We start from the raw sequence: 10,000 nt of genomic DNA on the forward strand, positions 1-10,000 counted from the left end.
TTAAAGGTATTTCTGTCCTGTTTGTCTTTAATCTTCTTTACTCGTCATGGCAAGCGCCACCAGCTCCAAAAAAGCCGTGGCATTCCTAAGCTTTCCTTCTCAACATTTACGAAATTAGGGCCTCGTGCCAATCGACATCAGCATAACTTTCTCTTCCTTCCAATTAAAAATAAATTGTTGCAAGTTACATAGCGAATATACGAAAAGACACCACTCAAGGGAATGGTAACAATGAAGAGAAACCAGATAAAAGCGGAGCCATCCAGTTGGCCCCATTCACCAATGTAACACTAAATGAGATTCAGAAGTCGGAGATAAGAGAGATGGCAGCATCGCCCATACAAATCCTTTTCTGACAGATGGACTGCTCTTTCCTACTTCCAACAGGGCCCAGCGCCAGCCTTAAGCAATGACAAAGAAACCGAGATTACACGAGTGTTTTTAATGTTCTGGAAGACGGACTCAATCAAATCGAGCTTGTTGAAAGTGATGCAAATGTTCCAAATCAACAACATAACGTTACCTCTTATTTGGTGACCATTTTTTCAATATTGTGCGACGCAATGTGGCAAAATTTTGCTTTCTGTATGTGTTAAACGTGTTTGTTAGAATTGCTAAGACCAACCTTAACAGGCAATAGCTAGTTGTGATCCAGCCTATTGCCAGATTGACTGAGCTGTTTTGATTTCGGTTCGGCCATATTGGACGAGAGGGCGCAAGATCGTAGGTTGGGAGTGACCGAAACGTAAAATGGAGGGGCGACTAGTTCAATATTGCAACCGTATATTTCCGAAATAACACCGTAATGAGCAGAATCACGATAGAATCAATCCTTTAAATAATGCCGCCAGTAGCAGACGTTGAATAAGACAAAACCTAAAGGAAATAAGAACCGACAAATGTAATCAATAATCTTCGCTATCTGGCATCGTCTGCATCCTTTTATAGCTTCAGCGTACTTCCCAGAAGGAGCATGCTCACTGTACTTTTTCATCATGTGTTTCTCAGCATCTTTCTCGGGCAGCAAAGGAATTTTTCTATTAAATCCCCTGGCCTTCGGAATCACAGTTTCGCTGTTACTTAGGAATCTTTCAAGTATAACTACCTGCCGTTTTTTCAGACATTAATGGTTTGCCACCGTTGGCTTCTGTTAACATCTCCTGCAAGATATAAAGAGGAGGAAAATTTTGCGTGTCATGAATTGATCTATGTGTCATAATAATAATAATAATAATAATAATAATAATAATAATAATAATAATAATAATAATACACGTTTGAAGAAAGAGCAGGTGAGGTGGGACACCATTCATTTTTAAAGGATAGCATGAAGTATGCAGCAGAGCTCGGTCTTGGCCTGGACCTTGAGCACCCGTCACCCTGTATCACCCAGGGGGGAGTAACAATCACAGACAAGAAGATCAAAGTTGCCTTGAAGGAACTGTAGAAAAGCAGAATACACAGGCTGTGAGGGAAGAGAGGTGGCAAGGAAAGCTACACACAAGTAGGTGGGAGGATGTAAGTCTGAGTAAGGCAGACTGCTTTGCTTGGCTTAAGGACTGGACGTTGTGTCCGTCTAACACCGTTGCAGGAGTGATCGAGCTCTACGAGCAACTATTGCCAACACGAATATATTCAGTCACAAGGTGCGAGCCCGACCAGCTACTGAAGTGGCATGTAGGCTATGCAGTAGATCAGCAGAAACAGTTCAGCATATTCTAGCTGATGTCCCACCTTGTCCCAGAACAAGTACTTGGAAAGGCACAATAACGCCTTGAAGATCCTGTTCTTCGAGATCCTGAAGGACGCAAACCTTATTGACAAAGTCCCACCATTGTTCTCCCAAGTAAAACCCAAACCGGTAAATGAAAACGACCAGTTTCAAGCCTACTGGGATGTCCCGCTCTATGCTGAGCACACCGAGGTGAGAGCAAACAGAATCGATGCCCGTTTTAATCGACCACCAACAGGAGAAGGTGATAACACTAGAGATGAGCTGTCCATGGATTGATAACCGAACAAGTAAGGAAGAGGAGAAGACAGCCAAGTATGCCCCCCTAAGATGGGAAATAAAGCGACAGTACCCTGGGTACGATGTGCAACAATACAACATCATTATTGACGTGCTAGGTGGATGGTCCACAAACATGGAGGGGGGAATGAGGAATTTACTCGGGTCAAGAGTGAGAACTAAAGGAGTCCTGCTAAAGATGCAGAATCGGTCTTATCAAGCTCTCTTAATATTGCCCGCACTTTTAAAGTAATCACATAAACTTTACGAGCAATATAACACGAATTTCATTTCAGCAAAGGATTTCATTGTAAAAAAAAATGTATTATTATTATTATTTTTTTATTATTATTCATTTTTTTTTTAAATTTTAGCAATCACTTATTTTATATTTTCACATAGTTTAATAGATTTAAGTGGATAATACTTTTAGAAAGATATTTGTAAATAGGACTTGAACATGGTGTTTTTAAGGAGCTCCTGGGTTACGATTAACGCCCCAGGTAGCTTTAAGGTATTGACATTCAAAAGTTTCAAACTGTCATACATAATAATAAAGTTTATATGACAATAATTTTTATATGTCAATCATTGTCATATAATTTTATATGACAATGATAATTTAATGTGAATAAGCACTCTAATAAAATAATAATAATTACAATTCAATTTCTATTGTACGTTTTGCGATTTGATTTCTTGATAAAAAGATAGTGTTACCTATTCAATAAAATCTACTATTTACAATGAGAATAGAAAAATGTAATAAAAATATGTTTCACGGAAAAAAAGGGCCTAAAATAATATATACATAAAAAGAAATTATAAAATTGAGCTGAATAATAATAACAATTATAATTATAATTATTGTAATTGTAATTGTAATTGTAATTGTAATTATTATAATTTAAGCAATTGTCTCTTGAGAGATGCCAAATGGGATTCGAACCCAGGGCCTCTGCAATGCCTGCGCAATGCTCTACCAACTGAGCTTTGAAGCGTCTCAGTTTGGAGCAGGTAAATTTGTTGGGCTCATGTGTTCCCGTGAAAGGACTTGATAAATAAAATGAAGTGGCGTTTGAGGATCAGTTACATACAGTTCATTTCATTAACAAAATAAAATATCAAGTGAAGCTATGATCCTCGCAGTTATGAACGCCATTTTTGTAATTGCGTAGAAAAGCCTGGTAAATTCAAGACTTCAACGGGATTTGAACCCGTAACCTCGCGATACGGGTGCGACGCTCTTGCCGACTGAGTTATGAAGCCACTGATGTTGGGAGCTGGTCATTTGTGCGTTCTTGTGTTCCCGTGAAGAATGAATCAACGATGAATTGATATATGAAATGCCACAAGTCGACCTTACGAGAATCCCAGGAGAAAATGTTTTGACGAGCGAAGCGTGATTTTTCGGACGCGAAGCAGATGAGCAAGCAACTTGTCTGGCTTGCAAGGTTTTCAATTGCGTTTTCGCGCCAAGAAGGGGATGAGGTCATTCGCTAGTTCTGCACTTGAATGACGCAATCCGACGAAAACAATCGAACATGTCTTTTTCTCCGAAATCGAAAGAGGACATTTGTTTACTTTAAGCTAAAGACATCAGAAACAAAGACGAGGTAAAAAGAAAGCTTATTTCAATCTTAAGTGGTCGCTTGGAAAGGAGATCTCCAGTGGAATCCTGCAGCTACTACTTTGACAATGTTATGACGAAATTCATGATCAATAACAGGACAGACGCACAAAAAACTGACATCAATTTGTTAATTATCATAACTTCACTTCATTTCATATCCGCAGCTTAATATATGATCCATTTCATATATCATTTCATAGTCAAAATTAAATATGTTAGTTATGTGGGGATAAGTAAGTTACCTCATTAGTTTCATCAGGCTCAAGTTCAAAACCAACGGGTAACTCATTCCCATCGTTCTTGTCGTCTTTCTTTGGTCGGAGTATATACACGACAATGCACTCCGCTAAAACCAGAAACACCATCAAGAAAGAGGCTATAAGGAACCAATCAATGGCCTTTGGATAACTCACTCGCGGAAGCGAGGTATTCACTGATCCAAGTAAGAACATAATCGTCAGTATGGTTGTAATTCCCAGACCTACTCGACCACCCATGTCGTCTTGATCCAACCAAAACACAATCCAGCTGATCGCGACCATTAAGGAGGCTGGGAGATAGACTTGGATGACGTAGTACCCAATGCGTCGTTTGAAGCTGAATCTGATGACAAGCTGGGTGAAGTTCCCTGTAGAAAAAAGGGGCATTATTACTGTAAGGAATGATGCCATTTATGTCGTCGACTTTGACCTCCTCGCGTCAATAGATGCATTAAGCCAAAAAAATGAGCCAATCAAAGATAAGGGCGGAGTAAAAAATAGGTCTAGTTAAGGGATTGCAATCTTCGTGACGGGCGCTCTTAGCTGTACCTTCACGGACTAAACCTGGATTATCAAGATTTTCCCTCCCTCCCTACCCTTGCTCCGTCCTTCGTTTTCCTTTCTTTCATTCATAGGTGTAGGCGTTTTTTCTCGTCCCACCGATGCTGAACATGGCTTTAATTTACTGCGGTTTTTATTGATTTCGTTGATGATATAATAAATAGCCAAGTTGGTGGCCGAATAACGCCAACATGTTTGTAGTTGTCTTTTTTGTGATTTCCATGTCTCAGCAAACTTAGTGCGACCACTTGCAAAGCGCACGGCTTGCTCTACTTAGCAATATTTTATATCCGGCCGGGGAAAAGTGTCGACATAAATTAAAGTTAAAGAGATCGATAACCGTTTTTTATTACACTCAAAAGAATATCGCGTTTCTGATCCCTCAATGAAAAATACACAAATAGGCTAAAGAGTGTAATACGGAAATTGCTATGGAAACACAGCAATGTTTGCATTTCTGATTGGTCAATAAGGAATGCACAAATAGACGTGGACGAAAACGTCACCTCAAAATGTGATTTAACACAAACCGTAAGTCTTTCCATCTCGTTCACGTCATACAATGTGTGCGAAGTATCCTAAAAATTAACTGGGTACGAGCCATTTCAGGGTAACAATAGAAAATGGAAGGTTTGTATTTTTACGCTCTCCTTGTCGCTAAAACCTCAAATAGGAGGTCACGTGACGTCATCACCGCCATGTTAGTGGTAGGGTTGTCCACATTATCCCCGTATAATTTTGAGCATAATAGTGAGGCAGGAGCATCGAGCATTACGCCTGCATAATGGTAAGAAAAATTCCCGGAAATATGTCAAAATATCGAAAATAAATAAACAAATACATGGAATTAGGTACAATCTCGAGATTGGAATTCCTGATTTCCTGTGGAGAAATATATGTAAAAATCGACCGCCCCAGACCTCACCACAGGAAACGGACATAGCCACGTGGTGGGACTGGGAGTCTGGACTTTTCCATTTTATGTTCCTTTTTGAGCCTAATAGTAACATATTTTGATTTTAAAGAATTAGCATAATAGTGAAAATTGTGTGCATGATATAGAAAACCCTAGTTGGTGGACGAAACAAAGAATCTCTCATTAGGTTCTTTTGTTCGTCCACCAGAAGTCGTGCATTTCTCTATTGTTATTCCTGTGTACAGAGGTTAGTTGAAAACGTCCAATTTGGTGATTCACGTCATATTTGTGCAGAGTACAGCAAACGTACATACTAAAATGCGAGTCGCACGTGCAGCACGTGCATCACGATCATTGTTCCTCTTTTAACCGATGACATTATTTTTTTATGGCGTTTTCGTTGCTGTAGCCATCGTCGTTTCTTTATAGAATGACTGGCCAAATTTATACCAGAGGCGAATAACTCGTCCAAGACGAATTATCATTCTACCATTACGTCATTTTACCATATTTGGACCAGAGAATGCGCAAAGTATGAGACGGTAATACACTGTAGTGCACCGGTCTGACTGGTTTAGAACAGAGCAAATACGGACGGAACTGGAGTTTTTGAATGAAAGAAATTGTTTTCAACACGATAAAAAGCGCGCAAAGTTTATCTAAGAATAAATCCATTTGTGACTGTGCTGGGGTAAGATCGCAAAGTGATAGATCAACATTCTTATCTAATTCACTCGTGTCTAGCCGAATTACCGACGATTTATCCGTCTCAGACGGATAATTTGCCTTAAAAGAGTTTTCGTCTCTAGTACAAATTTGGCTAGTTTTTTGGAACCAGGAACCCATAAGGGTTGAAACGTGTAACGCGCGTTCACAGCTTCCGAATACTCAGTGCTAAGTACCATATTTGGAAACCCCTCGCTCCAGTCGAAAACATTGGTGGTATTGCGTCACGGTGTTCTTGCGAACTGATTGGTTGAATGTTTCTCTCTTGTTGTTCCAAATATGGTACTTAGCAAATTGAATATTCACAAGCTTGTTTCCCAGCACACAAGGGGCCGTTACACGTTTCAACTCGTATGGGTTTCTGCTGGAACTTAACTTAGCGCTGTCGTAAGATTTTTACGATTTTTTCCACCTTGTTCAGCCTGTTTTACAGTACGGGCCTAGTATCCCGTAACTTGTTGGTACACGCGATTTTAAAGTATAAAGAGAGAAAATGAATGGTTCGTTGTGGTCTGCTTGCGTTGTCGTCATAACTTTACATTTGGCGATGTCACGTAGTGGTTTTGTGGAATATGGCAAAGAAGTAAACTTAAATGCATGACTCATGATGAATATTTTACTTTTTTACTCCAATAACATTCTTGCTTTGCGGTAATGCCGTTGCCGTACCCGTCATCGTTGATTAAATTCTCTTTTAACACCCTAACGTAACGTCGGACTTTGGACTATAACAACGAAACCCTTAACAATTATTATTATTTAGATACTGATGAAACACCAGGATTTCTCCTTATACTAAAAAGTCATATCTTCACCGTAACCACGCGAAGTGAACATATCATTTTCATCTTTCACATTTGAGAATATAGGTGTCAGCATGGTAACGAACACGATTAGCCGAGAAAACGCGAGTTTCCTCTTCATTGTAAGATACTTTTGTGCTTTAAATATAATTCTTCTCTACTGTTTTAACATCTTTATTGCAAATTTTACATTATCATGATTTGTTTTTCATAACTTTCATATCATGTTTCATGTTACACAACATGCGTGTTTTAGCAGTTGGTGACCACTTTTTCATCATTTCGAAAATGAGTAAAACAAATTGTTTTAAATCTAGACATTTCATAAATACCTATATAATAAACAGAACATTATATGGTCGCTTGGGGATATACGAATTTTGTCTTCTCGTGCTAAAAGTATCTCTCACTGGTTCGCTTCGCTCACTCGTGAGAGATCCGCTCGCAGTGAACATATCGTTTTTATCTTTCACATGTGAGGATATATCTCTCACTCGTTTGCTTCGCTCACGCGTGAGAGATACTTTCAGCACTCGAAGATAACATTCGTATCCACGCGCGGCCATGTAATACCTCCATATATCCAGCAAGACCGGGTAGAATAATTGTTTTCTTAAAAACTCCATGATGTTCCCGGGGTAGTATTGTCGACAAAAAGCATGGATTTCTGCCTCAGTCAATTCCGGTCCAAAACAGCTTTTGTCGACCATTTTTTCTCAGAGCTGCAAAATTATTTTTATTTCGCTTTATTGCTGACACGTTCCTTGACCATATTAGGTACAGCAGGTATATGGACTGATAGCTTGTGTCCAGCGAGCCAATGAAAATGCTAGAAATCTGATATCCTTTGTTTAGTTTTTAAAAATCAGAGATACTCACCCGATTCATAAGTTACATTTGTGGAATCTATTTGTACATGGTTCACAACAAACTGGGCGATGTGAGTCTTCTCAACTGTCGCGGTGTCTCTCTTCCATTTGTAAATAATGTCTTTCACGCCGTAACCATCTTTCAAAAACAGGTAAAAAATCAAATATTAAACAGGCTGAGCCTTTTATTAGGCCAGTTTCGTATTTTAACACGGTTGGGTTGGATCGAGCATGAAATGAAGGCAAATGTGGGGGCATCTTTTCACACGCGAATTATTTCCCACGCATTTAGGCCGCTGGTTCACACGAGCGACGCAAACGCAGGCGCAAGCCCCGACGCAAGAAATAAACAAAAAAGCTTGCGCTTGAGTTTGCATTTCTTAGGTGTGAATCGGTGTAACGCAAGGTAAAAAATACATGCCTCTAGGATTGACTTCGTCCACCGTCTTGGGATACTCAATTGCGCGAGCGTATTTCAATATGATTGCGTTTGCGTTCGACGGGTGTACTTCCTTGGGGTTGATTTGCCCCACTCTTGTGAACCAACCTTTAGCCTCCATTTCATGCAAGATCCAGTCTAACCGTGAGAATGCGAAACTTGCCTTAAGGCTATTGGATCGGTAAAGGAAACAGCACTATTGTGTTTAAGTAAACACGAAGACACACTATTAAAGGGGTCGCATCAATCTCTGTTTTTGTTCCGAAATCCATTCAAGCACAACTGATGATCCAAGTTGGCGATCCACACACAGCAACACACGTATTCCTAGTTCGAGAAAAGTGACTGGGGATTTTAGGAAACAGAACGACTAATTATATCATATAACATGTTCCGGGCATATAGGCGTTAGGGGAATATTTATTGCACAAATTATCACAGAACTTTTTATAGTTCGCCTTCAATGTTTTCGTTATATAATTTTTTCGGAACCAATCAGATTGCAGGATTTGTTGAATTCCGCCTGTTCACGTACGTAAATAGCGATATTTATGGTTTACACACATTGATTTGACGTCATATTTCTTTTGATATTCAAATTTGCCATCTACGGAAAAAAAGAGGTCATTGTTTCAACAGACAATAAGCCATTTTCGAGTTCATGTCTGCCTCTTCTTCAAAGCGAGTCTATGTGCGAGATTTTTCATATAAAAATTAGTTTTCATTCATGTGTGAAGTAGAACTAATTACCATCACAAAATCTTCGCACTTAGACTCGTTTTGAAGAGGAGGTGGACATGAACTCGGAAATGACCTATTAGCTTCCGGTTGGCATATCAATAACAATGGTGACGTCACGAGAAACATCGCCATATACAGCGCATTTAAAGTTCGAGTAGGGATCAGCAAGACATCAAGAGATTAACATAAGGGAATTAACCCCTTGAAAGGTGAACCGAAAGGAATATATTATTTTTATATATTATAAACCTACAACTTGAAAAGAACAGCGCACATTCTTGAGTATCCATCGGAAAATCTTCTAAACGCATGTCACAGGACGCCACGATCTTCACCCTGGGAAAACACAATAATCCTTCATGTTTCTTTTCCCCTACTTAGTTCGTTCTTTAAAGTACTGCGAGGATAGTTTTACCTAAATACATATGTCAGAAAAAAATCACTCAAAACACGATTAGATTTCTTCGAACTATTCTGTTCAAAGGAAAAATGAGAATTTGTTTCAAATAAGGAAATATGTCTTTTTCGGTATATTAAAATTCAGCTTGTTAGCGAGGCAGTGATGACAAAAACAATCAAAACACGTTGGAATGAATGTAAAAAATATTTACATATCATCCACTTTCCTTTGTTTTTGTCCTCACTGCCTCACTATCAAACTGAATTTTAAAAAATTTATGGTCCGAAGAAGCGAAAGAAACAAACGAGTCATTGGATACTTCAAAGGAATAAGGAAACTTCGTAAAATTTTTCCCACATGCATATGATAGTTATAGCATAGAGATCGAACACAGCGCGAACGGAAAGCCAAGGGATTGTCCCAAGTGGATAAGATGGGGCGAGAATGATTAATCCATTTAAGGAGGCTCGAAGCAATTTTTAAACACTTTCAACAAACCGTACTATATTGGGAAGAATTGAATCTACCCAACTTTTTCACTTAATCATAATGGAAATGTTATGGTACCATAAAATAAAATAAAAACACCAATAATTGCTTAACAAGAACATGGGTGAACATGGGCCCGGCGTCAAAGAATA

The 10,000-nt window shown here is 39.0% G+C and overlaps 1 protein-coding gene across 4 annotated transcripts in view; it reads right to left on the bottom strand.

The window, feature by feature from the left end:
• Positions 1-3: 3 nt before the first annotated feature.
• LOC137989321 (gamma-aminobutyric acid receptor subunit beta-like) overlaps positions 4-10,000 on the bottom strand; it is a 20,272-nt gene continuing 10,275 nt past the window's right edge. For all 4 annotated transcript variants that reach the window (XM_068835145.1, XM_068835146.1, XM_068835148.1 and 1 more), the window contains exons 7-10: positions 9,213-9,295; positions 7,790-7,918; positions 3,887-4,272; positions 4-1,160 (exon numbers count right to left, since the gene is read on the bottom strand). In XM_068835145.1, coding sequence (XP_068691246.1) covers positions 1,092-1,160; positions 3,887-4,272; positions 7,790-7,918; positions 9,213-9,295 — 667 coding nt within the window. In that variant the 3' untranslated portion in view covers positions 4-1,091. The remainder of the gene's footprint in view (positions 1,161-3,886; positions 4,273-7,789; positions 7,919-9,212; positions 9,296-10,000) is intronic.

The sequence above is a fragment of the Montipora foliosa genome, unplaced genomic scaffold (assembly GCF_036669935.1).
Source record: "Montipora foliosa isolate CH-2021 unplaced genomic scaffold, ASM3666993v2 scaffold_453, whole genome shotgun sequence".
In the NCBI taxonomy this organism is placed as follows: Eukaryota; Metazoa; Cnidaria; class Anthozoa; order Scleractinia; family Acroporidae; genus Montipora; species Montipora foliosa.